General features: G+C 45.1%; 2 protein-coding genes and 1 long non-coding RNA gene across 4 annotated transcripts; all 3 read right to left on the bottom strand.

Moving 5' to 3' along the window:
- Positions 1-28: 28 nt before the first annotated feature.
- On the bottom strand, positions 29-15,729 carry LOC146495666 (uncharacterized). 2 transcript variants are annotated; one of them, XM_085143583.1, is made up of 12 exons: positions 14,542-15,729; positions 14,236-14,369; positions 11,882-12,478; positions 11,590-11,642; positions 4,328-4,869; positions 4,016-4,112; positions 3,839-3,902; positions 3,118-3,178; positions 2,855-2,951; positions 1,247-1,363; positions 1,106-1,165; positions 29-1,020 (listed from the first exon to the last, which is right to left on the bottom strand). In XM_085143583.1, the coding sequence occupies exons 2-12, from the start codon at positions 14,273-14,275 to the stop codon at positions 931-933; spliced, it is 1,818 nt and encodes a 605-aa protein (XP_084999709.1). In that variant the 5' UTR covers positions 14,276-14,369; positions 14,542-15,729; the 3' UTR covers positions 29-930. The 2 variants fall into 2 exon arrangements, with proteins under 2 accessions (XP_084999709.1, XP_084999708.1); XM_085143582.1 differs by having other exon boundaries at positions 14,917-15,729.
- LOC146495667 (uncharacterized) lies at positions 5,325-11,583 on the bottom strand. Its single transcript, XR_014871215.1, has 2 exons — positions 6,585-11,583; positions 5,325-6,402 (listed from the first exon to the last, which is right to left on the bottom strand). It is a non-coding gene; the product is annotated as an uncharacterized LOC146495667 (long non-coding RNA).
- A 2,226-nt stretch (positions 15,730-17,955) lies between the features above and the next one.
- On the bottom strand, positions 17,956-21,515 carry LOC146495665 (uncharacterized). Its single transcript, XM_085143756.1, has 2 exons — positions 21,306-21,515; positions 17,956-20,473 (listed from the first exon to the last, which is right to left on the bottom strand). The coding sequence occupies exons 1-2, from the start codon at positions 21,354-21,356 to the stop codon at positions 20,189-20,191; spliced, it is 336 nt and encodes a 111-aa protein (XP_084999882.1). The 5' UTR covers positions 21,357-21,515; the 3' UTR covers positions 17,956-20,188.
- Positions 21,516-22,145: the final 630 nt, after the last annotated feature.

Here is a 22,145-nt window from a genome sequence, read left to right as displayed (position 1 = left end):
GGATAGTAAACAAGACTCACGGCGCCACTTCATCCAAATAAACTGTTTATTTCTTTGGTATAATTCTTCACACTAGTTAAATACAAACATATCTTACAAAGTAAGGAGCACTTGATTCATTTTGGCACGCACAACTTTGTCAACAGTTTTCAACACGTCGTAAAAATACCAGATGCGCATCAGCGAGGATGCAGGTGTGATGCGAGATGTTGAAACCGGATGTGCGATCTCGCTTCTTTAACGCACATCCCTGAGCAACTTAACAGCACCGGCTCTCTCGTTAGTATCACAGATGCGCTTTGAAATTTTGACTACACGTGTTTTCTGTGAGGAAACGCCAACTTTTACTGAAAAACTGAAACTTTATCTAAGATAAATCATCAGACACGTTTGTGCCTGGACTGAGGCCTTGCAGCTGAACGCCCACACAGCCTTTACAAAACTACTGCACATTACATTCTGACATCAAAGTGCTGACAAAAGTGCGTATTTACACAGTGCTCAAATGTCCAAACACATGTGGAATCCTTGCAAAGCATCACATATAAAAGCCAAAGATTATAGATTTCATGGAAGACCTAATACAGTACTTTCTGACTGTAAAGTACCAGTGTGGAGACATTTACAGCAACTCGTGTACAAACTTTAATAGAAAGATGCTAAAAAGGTTCCACATAACCGGAATTTCCACAAGGCGGTCACGATAATATCCACTTTAAACGCTAAGATGTGACTTTTGCATGTGAACAGAAACGAGTGCACACAGCTCACGCCCATCTGTGCTTACATCCTTTGGTTACAGGCTTTTGTGACAGCTGTTTCCACCCAGCAAAAGCAGTATTCAGGGAACAATCATGATGAACTATGCTTCTTTGACAGCGTTTCTGAAGCGTCGTCTGTGGCGGGACCGTTTGACAGCACCTCCAGCAGTTACATCTCAAAGTGGCGGTACATGCTCTCCACGTAGCTCAGAACTCGCTGCCAGTCAGGACCGCCCGCTCTCAGCATCTCCTCCACTGTCTGTTAAAGAGACATTTATGAGCACAACAAACAAAAATCTGTTTCGTGTGTGTAAAATGGGAAACTGGTTAAAACAAAGTCTTACCAGAGACTGCGCAATCCCAATGCTCTCTCCTGTTTTGAACGCTAGACTGAGATTCTCTTTCTACAACGAAGGAAGTAAAATCGATAAGTTTAACGCAAACAAGTCGCTTCTTCCCATCAGTCACACAGGAACCGGCACTACCTTGTTCTCGGGGCCGAGGGAGCTGTAAGGGATATGCGAGGGGAGGTAGGTGTGGTAGACGGCACAGAACGCCAGGCCGTCGGCCCAACTGCTGCTGAAGTTGGTGATGTCGATGTTCTGCATGAAGAGGATACAAAAATCTATTATGTTCATTACTTCAGTGTTAAACTACCTCTGTTATTAAGTCCTTTATTTAAACATGTGCAAAAGCTCAGACACATGACACATGTTCACAGATTATTATAAGAAAAGAAAAGAGGGCAGTCTCATAGGTTTTGGCAGCTCGGATCTTATTTAAATTGTTTTTTCAAGTTCAGTGTGAATAAAAGGTCCAGCTAACGTTAACATGTGACCTGATACTGTGTCTGTGAAGGTTCTCAGTCATCCAGGTCATTGTAGTCAAAGGAGCTGCAAAGAAAAGCGTCTGGACTTCTTTAAGTTACTTGAAGACGTTTCACCTTCATCCGAGAAGCTTCCTCAGTTCAAAGGTCAAATGGTGGAGAGTCCCAGATTTAAACCTAGTGGGAGTTTCCCCCCACAGAGGGACAAAAGGACCCCCTGATGATCCTCTAATCGAGCCAAGGTGTGAAACTGGGTGTGGGTCCCAATCAGCCAGTGAAACCTGGCCCCACCTTATCATGTGATTTCCTGAGGTCAGATGGCCCAGGATGTGAGTGGGCGTTAAGGCGTCTGGGGAGGATCTCAAAACTGGATTATAGATGGCAGAGAGTTGGTGTCGTAAACCACCGCCTCTGTTCAAAGATGGTCGCTCACAGTGGACATAGATGCTTCTTTCACTCCTCTTTCAAACCATCTGTCCTCTCTGTCCAAAATGTGAACATTGGCATCCTCGAAAGAGTGACCTTTGACCTTTAGATGCAGATGAACTGCTGAGTCTTGTCCTGTGGAGGTGGCTCTTCTGTGTGACCTGATACTGTAAACATGTATTTAACTGTAGTCAGAAGTTAGTAAGCTGTAGATAAACATACAGTTCAGCTCTCGTCTCTCACCTAAGGCGAGTCACTTTTCTCATAATCACAGAATCACGAGGCTTCAAGGCCGATGAAGAAAGATGCATATCAAGAATATCACCATATTTAAGTGTGCAAATTATAAATTATTACTATGATCTTTTGACTAGTGAATGTATACAAACCTTTTATGAGGGGCAGATATAATATTGTTTGTATACAGAGTGAATTCAAAGGGCCCAGAGATGGACCCCTGTGGAACACCTCTGTAGTTCTACCAGAGAGATCATCTAAAAACACTTTTTCTACTAAAATGACAGGATCAGATGCTTTTGACAGGTTCAATACTAATGGTTACCGAGAGTTTCAGTTATTACTGGAAACAATGGAGCTGTTGATCTGTCACATGATTTAATCCTGAGGGTAAAAGTTGATTCCAGAACCAGTGTCAGCGGCAGTAATAATTTAAATCACTCGGGTACTCGTCTTTGTAGAGTGGGAGCACAGGTGCAGCCTTCCAGGTTTCTTGAATGTTTAAGAGTTTGGAATACATGGTGGAGATTTAGAGATTATGACCACGAACCCACACACACACACCTGTAAACTGAACTACATATAAAAGCATCTTGAGGGTCACCTTGTAGCCATGGGTTCGACTCTGACACCAGCGGAGCAGCGAGTTTCTCTTTGAGCCTCCATGGCGACGCAGCAGCAGGTTGAATCCATCCTGAGACCTGAAAACGTGAACGCACGCTCGAGTCAGTTACAGTAGAGCAAACTGGAGGTCGCACGAGAAGCGTTTCCTCTACTTAAGCTTCACGATCTATTTAGCTTCAGTCCAAACAAGTCGTTCGATTTATAAAGGATGTGACTGTTCACAGAGCGTCGCTGTGGACTCACTTGGTGGGCGGCAACTCGGTGAGGGCTGAATTGTACTTGTTTAAAGACTCCTCACATTTTCCTGCACAGACAAGAAACAACCCTGCGTTACACACCAGCAAGCATCCAGTGCAGGAAGGCTTAGTCACAGCACAACACAAACATCTACACGGTTAAAGCCTCTTTTTGTAAATGTTTGTATTTAAAAGTAATTTAAAACCTTTTAAAACGACCTAAAGCCATAATTAGAATATGAAGGAAGAACAGCTATGACTTACACACAAATGTATTGTGTGGAAGAGATATCAGCTGAAAAGCAACAACAACAGGGCTGTACTTTCATGTCATTAGTTTGTACCACAACACTGCATCACATCAGCGCCGGCAAGCCATTATTTACAATGACAGGCTGCTAACAGCAAAAACCTCGACAGGAAATTAAAGTGCAGCAAGGCTGAAAAGGTAAAAGAGTCAAAGATGACATTTAAAGCAAACTCGCTCTCAGATCTCTAAGACGCCCAAATTTACATCAGAAACTAAACATGTTTACAGTAGGACACAAAAAGATTTTGGCCTCCAGCCTTTGCTCATAACCATGTAAGGGGTAAATAATCTAAATATGGTCACTTTGGGTCTAAAAATTATGAATGAATTAACAAAATGAGGTTGAATCCCATCGTTTACATGGAGACTGTGGTTAAAAACGTTGTTCCTTAGTAGTATGAGGCGTGGGTGGGCTCACCTGCGTCACTGCTCGACCTGCCGTCCTGCCAGTCCAGATTTCGACCTCTTAATTGCAACAAGTTCTTTTAAAGAAAAAAAAAGTATCTAATTAGGTATAGCTGTGTGTGCGTACAGCATGCATGTCTTCATTAACAAGCGGACCCTAATGAAGCCACTTCCTGTGTATGAGTCCCACCTTGTTTGCAGCAGCAGCTGTTGCAGCAGAACTGGGCTGGGAGGTGCCGTTCAGCATGGTGTTGGATTCTGAGGAGCTGGGTAACCTGGACAGGCTTCTGCAGCAAAGAATGGATAAAACAAACCAAATCAACTCTCCTGACACAGCTGCTTCACGCTCCACGTGTAGATTGGACTGTTTAAATTCTTTTCAAGTGGTCGATTTATGCAGCACGTTATAGAGAAAGCACAGCCGCAGTCCTGACCGAGTGTGGTGATTGTTAGCAGAGATGAGTTCCACAGACGTACGCTTAGGCTCGAACCGTTTTCTCACCTTGACCTCTCTGTAGTCACCATCCTGCGTGTTTCACTGGGTCGCACCGCCTCTCTGTTCCTGTCCTCATTGGTCACATTTCTCAGGTAGCGCTTAGTCACATCTTTACAGTCTGTTTTCGCCTCTTCGTCAGCGACATTCTTCACCACCTCGTTCTGACTCTTACGTTCCAGCCCTTCTCTTCCTAACCTGTACACCGCCCTCTCCCTGCCTCTGTGGCTTTCTTCTTTGCTCTCAGACTTGTTAGATTCTCCATTTGGCTTCTCAGGTTCATGACAAGGTTCCTGGGCTTCCCTTTTGCCCTGGACCTTGGTGAGATTAGCCAGTTTTTGCCTGCTCTCCTTCAACTCTTCCCTCAGAGTAACCAGCTGCACATCAGCCTCTTTCTGTCTCTGCTGGGCAGCAGACAGCTCCCTCTCAATGTCTTTGTGGGCTGTTCGGAGCGTCGTCAACTCCTCTTCTGCCTCAGCTCTCAGGCGATCTGCCACCGCCACCGCCACCTGCAGGTCACCCTGGAACTGCAGCCATTCGCCACGCTCTGACTGGAAAGCAAACAGAGGGTACTTTATTAGCAGCAGAAGTGCAGCAGAAGCTGATTGGACGGCTATAAGTTTTGTAAATAATCTGTCATACAGTCCCGATCAAAAGTTCAAACCACAGGGGGAAGGTTAAGGGAAAGATTATTTGCCTTTGCCATCAGAATTTCATGACAGAAAATGACAATAAATCCACATTTTTGCACAGATTTGGCCTTTAAAGGCACGTAGCCCTAAACGTTTGAGCAGCTGTAAAACAGCCTGTTTTAGTTTCAATAAACTACATGCTCAACAAAATGTTTTGTCTCACTCTTTCTTCTTGTTGTATGTTGAAGCTTGACTTGCAACCTTGTTAAGATCCAACCATGCAAAATATTAGGGCTGCACGATTAATCGTTAGAAAATCGCGATCTCGATTCATACTTATGTGCGATCTCATTTCCAAATGACAACGATTTAAAAAAAAAAAAAGAAAAAAAAAGACGACGATTGTACCGCATTTTGATCCGGGACGTAATCTGCATGAAAACAAGCGCTCACTCTTCCTGCTCAACAAATGACGAGGGCGGAGCCTTATACCACGTGATACAGAAGCTGGCTGCTAAAATTGGCAGGGAAAAAACAACGTAGCAGTGTTGCCAACTTAGCGACTTTGTCGCTATATTTAGCGAGTTTTCAGACCCCCTTAGCGACTTTTTTTTCCTAAAAAGCGACTAGCGACAAATCTGGCGACTTTTTCTGGTGTTATTGGAAACTTATTTATGACTTTTTGACGTGAAAACGCGTATCGCTCTTACTCTCAATAAGCAGCGGTGCTGCCTTGGGCACCTCACCCGTGCCAAAGCGCTCCCAGGCGGAGGATAGTTCTCCCCCAGCTGCTATCAGGGCAGGAGATGTTCACACCTGTGCGTCCAAACTGCAAATAAATCGCGCATGAGCGAAGCCTCTGCTCCCACACTGACTGTAACGCAGTCAGTTCTTCTTTTACTGTTATGCTGTTTTGTGGATCACAAGGTTTAAAACTACTTATAAACACACACACAAAGTAACTCCACCAGAGTGCCTATTTCGGGTCACTTCTGCCGGTCCAAGTCCGGATAAAGGAGCAGGGTTGGAATTGTGACATTAAAAAAAAAACAATAATTGCTAAAAGATATAAATTATAAATGGATTTAAGACGTTTTTTACTGACTTTATGTCTCTTCCACGATGTTATTTCTTTCTCCAACAGCGTAGGTTACAATTACATTAGCATGACCAATTATGCAAATTAGGCGATGACGTAATTTAGCGACTTCTAGCGACTTTTATGATAGCCAATAGCGATTTTCCTTACTGTGGAGTTGGCAACACTGCAATGGAGAGCACGTCAGGGATGACGAGAAAGTGACAGGAGAAAATCCGTCCCGGTCAACCACCCAAACATCAATAACGGGAACCTTATACAGCGCTTCCCTATACACGTCGACCTCCCGCAGGCACAAAGAAATTACGGAGGCTATTACTTATCACCTGACCAAAGATATGGCTCCATCAACACTGTGGGAGCCATATCTCCCACTGTGGGAGCCATATCTCCCACTGTGGGAGCCATATCTCCCACTGTGGGAGCCATATCTCCCACTGTGGGAGCCATATCACCCACTGTGGGAGCCATATCACCCACTGTGGGAGCCATATCTCCCACTCATATCTCCCACTGTGGGAGCCATATCTCCCACTCGTGCAAAACGAGGGATTTAGGAAAACGATCAACACCCTAGACCATAGGTGTCAAACTCTGGCCCGCGGGCCAAATTTGGCCCGCAACCTAATTACATTTGGCCCGCGAAGCCATACCAAATTACTATTAGAGCTGGCCTGCTGGTATTATACAGCTAATATATATATTGTTTAGTATTAAGCTTTGCTTGTTTCATATTCAGTTTTTCAGCAAAACGTGTATGAGTCCATAAGAAAAGATTCATTCTTATATCTGGAGGAATAAATATATTTCAATAAATATTAACGTTAGCCCGCGTTCCAGTTTTGAATATTGGCCCACTGTGTATTTGAGTTTGACACCCCTGCCCTAGACAAACGCTACACAGTGCCGTCCCGCAACTATTTTTCTATTGTTGCACCACCTGCTCTATACACGCAGTGTCGAGCAACGGTGGAGACGCAATTTCAAGCAGTACAACATTTTGCTGCAACGACAAAATGTGAGACATTTGTTGTTTTTATGTTTATTTATTGTTTTTATGTTCAGTCTCAACTGTTACGAAGTTGATTTGCAGTTAATAAGTGCAATAAATATTTATATTGGAAAAGAAAATCGTGATCTCAATTCTAAGCCAAAAAAATCGTGATTCTTATTTTATGCAATATCGTGCAGCTCTACAAAATATGTTTTTTTTGGCCATCTTTCAAGTGGCCTTAAACTTTTGATCAGGACTGAGAAATATAATAAAAATGTAACGGATCATCCACGCAATCCAAATTATTTTCACAACAATGCCATAAAGAATCCAGATGATTAAAGTTGACTTTAAGTTAATCAGACAGACAAAATGAAACAGCTCAGCTTTCCGCAGAATGACTGCAATCAAATAAACTATCAAATATCCATTTGGCCCTCATTAGACGACAAGTTGAGCTGAAGCGAGCGGCAGGCCTCAGCAAGCCGAGGGGGGGAGTGGAGCTGGCAAGCCAACTCAAATGAGGCAAAACTCGATCATGAGAACAAAAAGTGGTCTGCTCGTTTTTAAAATCATTCTTGGAGGGAAAAAAAAACACTCGAAGCCGAACGAGCTCCGACACAAACAGAAAAACAAAGCAAATGTAAGCAACGTTTTGGGAGCCGGACCAAAGATCACATTGTGAAACTGCCTTCTGCGACACCATCGGTGTGGCTGGGATCCAAAAACTGGTTTTTTTTGACATGGGAAAACTAAATCCCAACTCGGATTCAGTTTCATATCTTCGTGATGTAACAAAACACTTCCAGCTTTCATTCTTAAAGTCCTGTTGCAGCAGACATGCACAAACACTACCCCCAGACATCAAAACAGGCACTCGGAGCCAATGAAGCCAAGAGGTAAACGATACCAGACTATTAAAAAATGTTAAGCGACCAACATCATAAAAGAAAGAGGGATGTGGAAAAAAGTCAGAGAAGACAGGGAGGACAATAGAAGTTGTTGGAATCACACACAGATTTAAGGAAAGGGAGTTCACAGACTGTGGAGAAATGTAAGCTGGGAGGAGTGGAGGGATTGGGAAGGGTGGTAATTAGATGAAGAATGGATGAAGATGTGGAGGAGGAGGCGAGTCTGAGCCAAGCCGTTCCCTCATCTGACCACTGACTCAAGACCACAGCTGGACCTGATTACTCCTGATGCATGCGCGCACACGTACACATGCATATCACGTTGCTTCCCTCTCTCCCACAGACACACACCTCCCCTGTTCTTTCACATCAACATCAAACCACACCGTTTCATTCTCCAACACGTATCCATATACTCAGCTTAAGCCGAATCACACTCTCCTCGGAAATCAGCAGGATAGCGAATCCTGTTCGGAGTTCTCCGAGTCTATATTTAGGATTATTAAAAACACCCGCGTGGACTTAAAGAATCCTGTCTTTGCAGAGTCTTTGTTATCTAGATGTGGACGCCAACTGGAGCGTGTCTGTTTAAGGAAACAGGAAGGGGTGCTCCTCAGTTAACACTGAGATAAGGGTGTGGACTGTCAGGACGCAAACGCTCGCTCCCCCAGGACCCGGCCTCATGCCCCGCTGCAGGACCAGATGTAGTACAGGCATACATGTCTATACTCTAGATCAGGGGTGGGCAATCTCAGTCCACGAGGGCCGGTGTCCTGCAGGTTTCAGATCTCACCTTGGGTCAACACACCTGAATCACATGATGAGTTCATTACCAGGCCTCTGGAGAACTTCAGGACATGTTGAGGAGCTAATTTAGCCGTTTAAATCAGCCGTGTTGGTTCGAGGACACATCTAAAACCTGCAGGGACACCGGCCCTCGTGGACTGAGATTGCCCACCCCTGGTCTAGATGCAAATCTGCTCTCCTGACAATTCCTGGAAAGAGTTAAGCACACTTGAAGATTTGTGCTGTGTTTACTACCATGTGTCCCTACTTCACCTCCACGCCCACTCTAACTTGGGGAATCATCCCAACTCGGTGATTACTGCTCTCTCCAGCTTTCAACAAGCTGTAGTGTGAATTCAAATATATTTATTAAGACACATTTCCCTCCCAGATGTGCAGTGCAAAATGGCCAAAAAACTCTGCAAATGATGCTCAAACATAACTTAACCATAACCTAACGAGAGAGTTGCATATTTAACCCCTTCTCCCATCCTTCCATCAGTCTACATGTGATCCGTGGCGTCCACATGCACGGCCTGTTTCACTGCAGCAGACTGTCAAGGAGCAAAGTGAACCTGGAGATCATTTCAGGAAATCTCGGCCAGCGTTCACCTGGAACTGATTCCAAATGCTTTGAGATCGACTCCAGCAGGGAACACAAATCTGACCATCCACCCCCACAACAGCCACGATTGGAGTATTTTCATTTTTGCTGGTTAAGAAACCTGAAAGCTTGTCATGCTCATAAGCACAAACAGATGCTACATTCGATAACATCCTTAGCAGTTCGTTGCACAATGGGCAATCATGTGGCTTTCTTTAGAATTCAGTTTAACTACAAAGAAATGGAAAATACATTATTGCTGCTGGGTACACAGAGACAGATAAGGAGCATTAGGAAAAGCAGTGCTGAGGACAGATGAAGAAAGCACATCAGGGAGGCTTATCTGTCTGAATGTGACTGGAAAAATAACAGCTACTTAAATTACGAGAAAAAAGGGGTCAAAAATGGGGTCAGATCTGAAGAGGAAACGGCTTAAGCGAGGTGGGGTCAGACGAAAAGATGGATGGTGAATGCAGAATAGAGGAGAGGGGGGCTGAAGGCATCCAGAGGAAGGAAGAGAGGGAGAGCCATCGCTCATTTCAGTCTTGTGCTCGGGGTGGAGCGGTCAACAGGCCCAGCTGGGGGCTGAGGGGAGGGTGGAGGCCTCTGGTGCATGTGTTTGTAAGTCTTTCGTGTGCACGCGCACAAAACATGGCCAGTGGGTCACTGCAAGCTGCAGCCCTTCTACCTCACCACAGCACAAAACAAAACAAGTTTTGTCTTGGAAACGGCCGAATGTGAACCCCCTCCTCCGCCCTGCTCTCCCCGTCTCCGGCTCTCCACACAAAGGATGTCGGCACTGCAGAGCAGGCAGGGAGGGTTCATAGAGCTGAGCTCTGGCTAGCTTATATCGTCCTACAGAGGGCTCGTGTAAACACGGGTTTGGATTGCCATGATTTCCATAACACTGAGCCCTCTCGCTGCGTTATACCACAGTCCCTCTGAGCTTCAGCTGGACCGTGCGAGGCTTATATTTCTAGGTCGTTTACAAGGATGTGGGAAAGTGGAAGAAAGACAAAGTAAGGAAAGGAGTGTTTGGACAGTTTGAATATTAAATAGGCAGAGCTGACATCAAGGAGGCGCGAAATAGACGAGCTGGAAGGTAAAAACGATGACGTGCGCAGTTCAATTAAAATAATTCAAATACATGAGAAAAATAAAAGAGCAGACGAGAGGACGGGGAGGATAGAAGAAAGAGAAGAAAAGGCGATGGGGACGGGGAGGGGCGCCGTTGTGTCATAGTCCAGCTGTCGTAATCTGTGGCAGATCTAGAGGAAGCTGGAAGCCTCTGGCTACAATCCTCATAAGGGAGGGTCAGGAATCGGAACGAATAACTGACAGGAAATTACTCAAGAATATCACCGTCCTCCTAAGATCGCAGAATGAAGGAGAAATGAACTAAAGAAGCGCCGCAGAATTTGATTTTATCCATATCGAACATAGCCGGAGAGTCTCTCGTGAACAGGCGCCACCTTTCAGGTTGAAAGTCACGTCTTCATTATTATTAACCCTTTTGTGTTTGCCATTCAGTTCAGTTCATTTTTATTTATGCAGACAACAGTCGCATGTTGTCTCATCAGAAGGACCAACAATCGAGCGTCCTTGATAAACTATCTTGTTGGACAGAAAATGATCTGAATGACTTTCCTCCTGTGGAAGGACAGGAAGACCTTCATTAGCACAGCTGCAGCCCCCGGGGGGTGAAGCAGACTCCACTTGAAGACTGTTGTTGTTAAAGGGGAGCAAAGTGTGTGTTAGTGTTACCTCTTAGCTCACAGGTCATATTACACTGACCTGCACATCACTTCCTGTTTACAAATGCATGTACTTTACTCGCTCAGTTATGCTGCAACAAAGGTGCATCGTGTATATAAAACACAGGACTAATTACAGGATGAAAAAAAGAAGCTTTAAACAACAAGACTGGCAGTGGGACCCCAGATGAAACGTTTACGGTCACAGTTTATAATCTAGCCGGTGGATATCAAAGCAAAGACTTCCTGTCATCATACAAGAAGTTTAAAAAGTCAATTTATTGGGATTTAGGCAAACGCATCCTTCACGGGGGCTGGAACCTGGTCATTACGACTAGAAGGCATCCAGTACCAAAGCTCCTCACTCCAAAATGTTGCCATATTCATATGCAAACTTTAGTTTATAGAGAATGACGGGATAACGTCTCTTTGGGGGGAAGAGTTAAGTGCACGGTCGGTGTCCGAGGAGAAAACTTTCAGGCTCATCTCACCTCTAATGTACTCTTCAGACTCTTCACTTCTGTCAGCAGATGCTTCAGTATCTCTGAGGGAAGGTCACAGAAATGTCAGGCAGCATCACATGCATATAAAACACAAAGAATGTCAAGGAAATTGACTTGCCCTTCTTAAAACAGACAAACGTTCGGCCCACATCGAAATGCAGAGTTGTAGCACTCAAACAACAAGCCTGCTGGGGGGGTTACTGCAGTGCTTATTTAGGGAGGGGATATTTTGAAATTTCAAATACTAGTACTATAAGAATAAGGCTGATTTCACTCTCACCTGCTGTGTTTGTGCTCCCGTCCTCACTGGCAGGGATTCCCAGAGCTAGCTTACACTCCTCCAGCAACTTCTCCAGTTCCTCGCTTTGGCCGTCCTTCGGTTCCTGACACTGTGGCAGAGACTGACTCAGACCACTGTCCCTTTCTCTCCAGTTTTGCCCCAAAGAGCTGCCCACCACAGGTGAGGCACTAGACAGAGACGAGGGGCTCTTTATAGGACTGACAGGCACGCTCTTCTCTGGGGTGACAGGAATCCTGGGTGTAGAAGTAGGAGGACCACCATTCCTCCCTACGGTAGCTTTCTCACTCGCTGCCACAGCACCGGCTGGCTTGCTGTTCGCCGGGTTAACTCCAGCGCTAACCACGGAGCTGTTTGCGCTGACTGGCGGACGAGGCTTCCAATCCGGAGGGGGACTGCGAGCGCTGGGAGTAGTTGGCGTGCCATGCTGCGATTTCTTGCCAGTGGTGACCGGTACTGGAGGTAGAGACGAAACTGAGATGGTAGGGGACGACGGAAGCTGGGGAGCACTGGTTGTGAAAACAGCACCGTCGTTGTGTGGCGTAGTAGGTGGAGTGTGGAAACTGTCCACCTGAGCCCCTGGAAAACAACAGATTTGAGAGAAAATGAGAAAAGCAAATTATGATTGAAGACAGCATCTAAATATGGGAAAAACTGAGCTGAATAATAATTTCTGTCAGACGTTTTCCACACAAGACGTCAAGTTAAGAACAGTTCTTGAAATAATTTCATATCCTGGTCTCTGGGTTTAAAGTTTGTGCTCATTTCCAGGCCCAACTTTTATTTTTGGACCGTACTGAAATAACTTTTCTCATACTGAGCCTTTGAGCAGCCGCTTAGCTCACCCGCTATCTAAAAGAAGCAGTTTTAGCTCCTCTTTCTTTAAGAAACTTTGCTCCTGATTGTGAACAGAAGGTTTGAAGAACAGGTGGGTGGAGCACACGTCCTCACATCATGATCTCTTCACATCACGCAAGTCCAACACTGGGTGTTTACAGCAGTTTAGAGCTCTTAGAGAGTATTTGCACATACGACGACCTCCGTATCTGAAACGCTGACCATCAGCAGTCGTCGCATACATGTGTGACAGAATCACAGCCTCCATCTGTGACTCGGTCACACAGACTGAAGGAAAACACTGAACAACTGAAGTGGACACAGAACGAAGTAAGAAAGCAGTCAGCCGTCAGCAGTCAGGCATGCTGGCGCTGAACACATCATCTAGCGAGTTGACTGAACAACACGGCCTTCGCTGACCAGCACAATGCCCGGGCCCTGCCCCTGACGATGAATGCTGTAATACAAGCATTCCTCTAGCGCTGCTCATCCATACCACTGCTCCCGATTCAGGAACACATGCAGACACAGGACAAACAATTCCCACGTATTTGCAGCACTCCGTTACCGATTCATTTTCAGACTCGACACATGATGAGTTCCACTTTTTGGCATTCCCCGCCTGTCACAACAAGCCAGCGTTAAGAACTCCCGAGGCGATGTGAACCCGGAGGCAGCGTTTCCTTCTCTTCCCTGCTCATTTTCCTTGTTTGGACAAAAGCTTCACTATGAACAAAATGAATGTTTTTTGTTCCTTCGTTTACTTTCTTTAGTGATGTAAGATCAGCAAAGTTATGCACCACCTGCTGCACGGCCAAGTCACCGAGAAAGAATGACAGGACTGTTTAATAGGACTCTCAAGCCAAGCCTTCTCTTTATTTCTTCATTCCAGACCTTAATGCGCTCGTCCAACCATGTGCATGGGTGGCAAGTTGACTGAATGAGAGTGGATGTGTGTGTGTGTGTGTGTGTCAGATGGCATTAGACTTCCTATGATTAATCCGCTGCCCTTGTGCTGAGCTGGGGAATTCTGCCGATTCATCACAGCTGGCCCGGCAGGGCCAGAACGAATCACACGGGGACGCGAGGAGAATGACCACTCACTGAGCAACACAGGAGAGCTGCCAAGATTCCTGCTGCAACTCAGCACACACACAGACACACACACCTACAGCTTTTCCACTTGCTTCTCTCTGCTGCCTTCAGTTTCATGATTACTCTTCATCCACCTTCACTTTTTGGGAATTCTAGTACGTGCACTTTTCTGGTATCATGCGTCCGATTTCCGTGTACTTCATGAATCAGATGTTTGCGATTTCCTGGAAATTTCTCAAAACAATTCAAAACACGAGGCCAACACACCACAGCCATCTGTGCGCACTGCCAAACCTTTCAGACACAGCATGGAAAGTTCAAGGGAGCTGATTCTGCCAGAGCTGGTTTAAAGAAAGTAAATTAAGTGTGTGTGTGTGCGTGTGTGTGTTTGAGGGATGACCTACCTGTGGGTCCGTGGCTGTCCTTGGTGGAAAAGTTGCCCATTCTGCAGTAATAGGGTTGGGGCCAGTGATGTGGCCCTGCAGGTGCTTGTTGCACTTTCACTCAGACCAGACCAAAGAGATGGAGAGGAGGTGACCTACACACACACACACACACACACACAGTGAGAGAGAGTACATCCAGCAAAGGGTGAAGTCGTGCACTTTTATCCAGCTGAGAAATAACCCAGTGAACACAACTCGCTCACACTGATGGCGGACTGAGGACGTTTACATGGAGGCTCATTTGAATGATAGTAAAATCAGTACCTTTACATAATGAGGCTGAAACAGCAGAGTGAGATCAGACGTACAGGCAGGACGCTACAGTGTGGCCGCATGAGGCAGAAAGCTGTTGGCACGTCGGTGTAAGTGCTCGGTGGGTGGAAAAGGACGAGAAACGCGCCCCAGACCCACAGAAACCGCAAACCGAGTCACCGAGAAGCACCCACGAGTTTAAACTGGCGGTTAAACCAGTGAGGTTCACTAAGACGTAACATCGTTCTTCTAGAGTCACAGGTTTGCGCCACAGACGCGCGAGAAAAACTTTCAGCCACAAACTCGATTTAAGTTCTTCACTGAGAGTGGAAAAAGTCACTCAAAAGTCATCTTCAATGTGAAAAGGCAACAATAGTGGGTACAAACCTTGGACAGGTTAGAATCGATCCCAGATCCTCCTGTTCTGCGTTTGGGAAACTCTGCTTCTTCTTCTTCTTCTCCACCACGACCCGCTTTCTCCAGCGCTGCTCAGCCAAGCGCACTGCCCCGCTGTTTCTTCACGGAGAGGCGCCGAGGGCAGATGGACAAACGCAAAAGCAGCAGCTGTTGGACAAAGTCAGGTCCAAGCAACATTTTACTCCTGGGAGCTTCTCGATAAAGAAGCAAAGACGTGTGGCTTTAGTCCTCAGAAAGAGTCGAAGTGAACTCTGACCGCAGATGACCAATGTCTCCGATATCCACCGGACGTGTCCACTGGAGGGCACAGTTAGGCTGTGCAAGGACAAACCTGTTGCTGTCGCCTCTGGGATGTGTTCCGCTCACTGCTTTGAGCGGATGACCCACTGACCTGCTGTGCCATACAGCCCCGGGCTGAACAGTGAACCGACTTTACAAATATTTACAAATATTTCTCCAACTATTCACGCGGTGAGAGTTTAGCTCCCACATAACTCCGGTGAGTCCTGGGATGATTCAGTTCTGAGTGTTTCAAACTATTTCCTGGTTACGCTTTTGCACTAATGCGGTCATTTTTTTTATAGTTTAATTCTGACTAACTCATGCACACAATAAGAAATAAACCACAGTTACGCAAAACTAAAGTTACGCATAAACATTAGTGACAAAAACATTAAAAGATCACATATGTAGACACAGCAGCTCTGGTCTGGACATTTTTATTTAAAAGCTGGCATACACACAGGAGATTACTAATTAGACTAATCGCCCATACGGGCCAAATCTTTGAATCTATAAATTTTGAAATATATATATATATATATATATATATATATATATATATATATATATATATATATATTTCAAATTAAATTAACCTTTGTCAACCTGTGAGGTTTTGTGGATCAGAAAAAAAAATCCCAAATAAACTCAAACTTGTGCACTTAATTTTTTTTATTTTTTTTAACTCATGAAAGTTGCTGTACAGTCGTTCCACTGTGGAAAAAGGATAATTCAAAGAAATCATTAAAAGCCCCAAAATTACCATGAAATTCATTCAGTGCATGCAAACCTCTGACCACAACTACAGATGCTGGGCAAACACATGTAAGCAGCATGTGCTTAGATGGGCTCATTCATAGTAAGCAGAGATACAAAGACTGAAATTCTGAGCTGATGCTACTTTTTTAAATGGAAGTTTAGCTGATTATTTATTTGTTTTTGTATTCATTTATTCATTTTTTGTCACTTTCCTCCTGCGGTGACACAAAAACAAAGAACTCTTTATTATTTAAAAAAAAAACTGAACTCTTTATCACATTATTGAACATTCAGCCTGCACAACACTGATGCTACAATGTGGCTTGTAAACGTGGACGGGCTATGAGCCCCACTGATAAACTGTTGCATTAATAATAAAAAAGTGATATTTGTATAATCTTTAAGTAGGTCGTAGCTGCTTTTAAGGCCAACTATAGTTTGACTTTTATCGTGACTCCACATGAAATGACATTGTTGAGATGTCTGTTGGTAACCCTTCTCTCACTGCCAGGGGGGTAACATCACTGATCTTAGTTGTTCAGCAAAAATCCACCACACACTGATGACAAGTTTGCTTCAGTGTTTAGTCAAAAACAACAATTCTCTCCAAATAAAGTTTGTGAAGATGAAACAGGAGGAAGAGCCTGGCTTCATCAGCAGTGTTGGGGAGTAACGGAATACATGTACCGCCGTTACGTATTTAAAATCCAAAATATGAGTAACTGTATTCCGTTACAGTTACCGTTTAAAAAGGTGGTATTTAGAATACAGTTACTTTGTTGAAATAAATGGATTACACGGCGGTACTTCCCTGTTTCATATTGTGGCGGGTCAGGACTGTTTGGGTTTTGTTTGACAGCTACGTTCTGTTGTTCCAGGCAGCGTTACGGTTGCCATGGTTACAGGGTGACGCTCTCTCTCTGCGTGTTTCCTGGGTGAGAGAGCGCAGTTGTTGTTGTGCTAAGCTAATCGGCAGAATGCTACAGGTATAGCTCTAAAGAATGTAGCATCATAGGCAGTGTAGTCCGTGCTGCAGGGAGAATGGACTGACATACCCGTTATGTGTCTGTGAGCGAGGGAGGGAGAAAAAGGAAAAGTACGAGCTGTCATCGAGCAGAAACGGGAGCTGGAAGCATGTAAATATAATAATAACCACTGCAGCCAAGAAGAGAGCCTGACGAGCCCAGTTGTAAGTAAGCTATTAAGACTCGACTGTACACCGTGTTCGTGTTTTCCTCCAAAAACAATAAGTTCCGTTGGAGCAGCCTTTCAACGCCTCTCTCTGTCTCTGCTAGCAAAGTTGACCCAGACAACAAAGTAAAGCTAGTTTTCGGCTACGAGCCCGACATGTATTAGTCAGAGGTCCCTTTACTACGGTTCGGAGCCGCGGACCTTCAGTAACAGTAATAAATCACAGCAATAGTACATTCATGTAGTTGTAAACAGCATGATAATATATTAAGTAATCCAAAGTATTCAGAATACGTTACTCTCATTGAGTAACGTAACAGAATACGTTACAGAATACATTTTGGGACATGTAATCTGTAATCTGTAGTGGATTACATTTTAAAAGTAACCTTCCCAACACTGTTCATCAGATATTTAATACGGCTGTGTTGCGGGTTGAGCCCCTGTGACATATCTGCACAAGTGTTTGACTAAAATATTTAAAAGCAGCATGTGCTGGTCGGTGTGAGTCTGTCTACAGCCTCTGGTCTTCCACTGCACGCTGTGTCTGTCACAGTACCAGGATATCAGCGTTCGTCCTCTCTCTGCAGTCTTACAAGTTTATCTCATGATTAGGTCATCAGGGCCGTGATTCCTGTGGTAAAATTCTGTCACATCTCTTGAAGCATAATTACACCAAAACAGCATGAATTGAATCTTGACTAAAACATTTATTTCTTGGTACAAAAAGAGCAATTTCATCTCACATAATTGCACAGAAACAATCTGAGCCACAGCTGTGACTAAAGTGCTTTTATTTCATGAATCTAGTCCAACATCTTTTCATTAAATATTAATGACTTTACTAACAGAACAAAAGTCTCCTTTAATGGGCACAGCTAAAGTCAAGTTTGTAGAGCTTCACAGACGCTAATGGATGAGCGCTGATGTGTGACAGATGAATACTGTGCTTTCAAACATCCCTTGCATTTTTAATCCGAGAGCTAACGTGTTTTCGAGCATCCCCATTATTCAGTGCACTATCTCGGCAGTTTCTCCTCATAAACTGCACAATGCCGAGTGAAACAGGAACCGGCTGCAGCCAGGAGACAAGCTCTCCTCCTTCACTCTCTTATTGAGATCAATAGGTTTTCGCAGTTCTCCGTGCTCACTGTGCACTGTTGCAGTATAAAGAGAATCCATCAAAAGCAGCTAGGTGCATTACACAGCTTCCAGCCCATGTCCACATTGATTCTGAAACTCCCAGGAGGGCAATGCCTGAATGCGACCGCAGTCTGCAGTTCAGTGAAAGCACGGCCAATTATTTCAGATCCAAATTTTCAAACAGGTGAAAAACATTTTAGTCAAACGTGTCTGTAATTCTGAGCGCTATCTGTTTGGTTTCCTCCAGAGCATTCCTGCTCCTTATAACCCAATTATGAAATTGTTTATAGGTGTCAGCCTCAGTCCAGAATAAGGTGAGCAACTGTCCAACATCCGATGCCAGTTGGAGCCATTAGCCCGCTCCTGAGTGGATTACGAACATTTTGTTGGTGACCCTCTGTGCTGGAATACTGGTGGGTCACTACTGGGGCATTAAAAACTCCCAACCTGCCACAACTAGCCACTTGTCCAATTTGGCAGAGCGACAAGGACGGCTTTTTGGCTACGAGACCGTGGACTGCAAGGTCTGGCTGACCTCTAACTGACGAAACACTAAACTTTCTTACATCCTCCTTTGGAGAATGCCAGGGAGCGTCCTCCCCCCTCTGTTGCCTACCTTGTACCATCTCCATATCTGATAAATCTCAAGTATACTGGCTCAATTTAATAGCCGGTAGATGACGACAGTATAACCTCGTGCAATCCATAAGGCACAGCGCGCATTCTCAACCACGCTCAGTGTCTCGCCGAGTCTCAGCTCCGCTCTTTCAGGTGCATTTTATTTGGTGTTAACACGAATGAAAACACCACCTCTAGACTCGTCCATCCATATCTGACAGCGAGACAAACGGTGGACACTGCAGGGAGGATGGCACAATATTTGGATGCACAGGAACTGTTTACAGGTCCTTGACCCTCTAATACCAGATTAGGTTAATGAGTGTGTGCACCAGGAATGGTTTTCCACCAGGGTTAATCCCCACGGAGGACACAGACTTATCCTACAGAAATCACCTCTTTACCTTGCTTACCCGCCACCTGCGGCGTCTCATCAAAGTGTATTTGTGCAATGGTTGTTTACACGGCCCACGCTTTGATAACAGATCCACTTTCTTCTGATAAAAGAGCCGTTTTCAAGCCACAAAAGCATCCTCTGCTTTACCACTCAGACTGAATCCTCAGAGAACTTAAAGTCCTCAGAATAGACGCACCGGTTTCGACTCAGCCCCAAAGCCAACCTATGTCTTCGACCGCTCTCTTTCGATTGACAGCCAATGCAGACTACACCAAAAGATGCCAAGGCTTGTTGATGGATGGCACCTGCTCCTCCTCAGAGGAAATCAATTGAAGTCATGGGCAAGGATGGGCTGCTCAAGCACTTACACGTGGCTTTCTGCCTGGGAAAAGATGGAAAGGAGGTCAGAGAGAGAGATGCCAACCATCTGTGTACAGAGGAGCGCTGCCAAGCATCACTCTCTTTTTACCTCTTTAACTCGAAAAGACACACAATGCCTCCAAATTAGTCATGCTAGCTCATTCAAGCCACATTCAGCCACAGTTTCAGCACCAGTTACGTACTCATCCCATCATTCATGCTGCTTAGTGCCCTCTCTGTGCATTAAACGGCCTAGTTATTAGTGAATAAGTGAACCAATCCAGTAAAATGTGAACTATTGTTACCGATCTCTATGATACTGTTTCTTATTTCGCGCCGACACATAGGTTCAGTCAGATATCCACAGCAGCATGTCTACAGAGAGCACATGGGCCGCATTGGTGCAATGGGCCGGCATAGCTACAATCTTAGACATGACCGAGCGTAGTTACCAGAACTCAACCTATGGTGCCAGCAAACTATCACCACAGACTAATTTGAGGGAACTTTGTCGCCAACGAACAATGGAGGTGGGATCTCCTGGTAGGCACCGGCCCGGCGAGTCGCATCCAGGACGGGGATCCTGTGTGGCACTGCACTGGCGTCGGTGTGCGTGCCGATCCACTGCAGGACGCGGGAAGAGGGCCGATGGTAGAGGGCCAACTGCTTGGAGCTGTAGCCGCACATCCCGATCCCAACGGCTCCCAGCAGCATAGCCATACCAGGCACGGTCTTCTCCGCCGGAGGCGTCACGGCCACATTATGGTAGGCCTGCGTCTGAAAGAAAAGTAACGAATGCGATAAGCGAGGCACAACATGCACACCTCAGCTCCAGCTGGTGCTCCCAGCAATCCCGGAGAGATTAAAACCTCATCTTTTCTCATTTACTAAATTGTGGCCCGTCTCCTTCGACAAACGAAAAGCTCATCTATTTTGCGACATGGACAATTTCCTCCGTGGGCCCTTGACAATTATAAAGCACGTGGAGGAGCAAATAATAGAAACTTCATAGTTTCTAATGGAGCTGTGTCACAGGCAGTTAAGAAGCCATTCCTGCAGCTCGCTCAACCACTTCCCATTTCCACTTACAATGCAACGGACTGTCGCAGGCTTGGATTTCTCTATTGTTTGTGATAAACACTACTACTGTTGAGCTAAAATATAAGCCGCTCTACAATTACTGGAACAGCAGCCTGGAAATATTGTGGTGTGTGCGTATATAATAAGATAGCACTGTGTTTCATCATCTTGTCACAACCGAATCTGTTGAGACAATGCACAGAAAAATGGCTGCACAATAGCAGCACGAGGCTTAGCGAAGCAAGCGTGCTGTATGATTTGTAACTGTCAATAAAACTCTACACGAACCCATAAAAACAGCACCTTGCAAACATTTTATCAGCAGTTGCTCTCAGATCATCAGCCTCCCTCTGCAGTGGTTCAGCAGAGACAGAGCATGCTAACCCCTGTATGAATCCCACACTAAAGCTCTACTTTTTATTTTAAAGGCTTGCATTTGTCGGTAAAACTTAAAATCTAAGAAAAGAAAAACTTATTTTCTTAAATATTCACCTGAAACCTTGAGAACCGACCAAAGGCTCGCACTCACCTGCAGCAGCCTGATGTAGCCGGGAGTGAGTCTTGGGAGCCTGAAAAACATCTGAGCTTCCCACGCTGGTCTTCCTGCTAAATCAGATGAATTAAAGGCCAGATGACTCCTGGCAGGCTCTATCTCAAGCTCCTCTCCCTGGACTCCCAGGACGGGAAACCCACTGAGATAGAGGGTTTGTCCGGGTGTTCGCACACCTAAGCTCAGCTGTCTGAGGCAGGACAGTCTGGTCAGCCCTTATAACGTCTCCTTCCTGACTTTACATAATAGGACAGCTGCAGGTGGTGAGCCTAAGGGGATTACATGAGCTGGCACACAGGGACAAAGAAGTCAGACGGGTGGATGTGTAGGGAAAGGTGATCCTCGCTTCTTCTTTAGCCGAAGAATACAAACTGAGCGAAATCATATTTAAATATGTGCGACTGTTTTGCAAATTTCTGCACCTCAATCAAACTATAAACATAATTAAGGTTTTTATAAAATGTATCAAGAGTGTAGTGATGTGTGTCTGAATTATATGCAGAATATGCATGGATAATTTCAGAGTTGTTTCCAGTTTGATGCCAAAACAAAGTCAAAAATGATGAATAGGAACTTGTTGATTATGCAGGCACATTAGCATCAGCTGTAAAGCACTTCTGACTTCAGCATTTCCTTTAAAAGGCCCACACTGAAGAGGTGAAGTCATTTACAGTCCAGAGCCCATTTAAGTCTGCCAAGTGAGTTGATTTGAATGTTTTTGTGTGTTGATGTTGAAAGTGGCCTCTCCAGCTGCGTCAGCAACTTTCTTTAAGCTTTAATATCCTTCCTGGCTTCGGGGTCCCGGGTGCAGAGCGAGGT

Source organism: Neolamprologus multifasciatus, chromosome 19 (genome assembly GCF_963576455.1).
Source record: "Neolamprologus multifasciatus chromosome 19, fNeoMul1.2, whole genome shotgun sequence".
NCBI classification, from domain to species: Eukaryota; Metazoa; Chordata; class Actinopteri; order Cichliformes; family Cichlidae; genus Neolamprologus; species Neolamprologus multifasciatus.
Note: the sequence above shows the minus strand (reverse complement) of the source record. Positions and strands in the feature narration are given on the sequence as shown.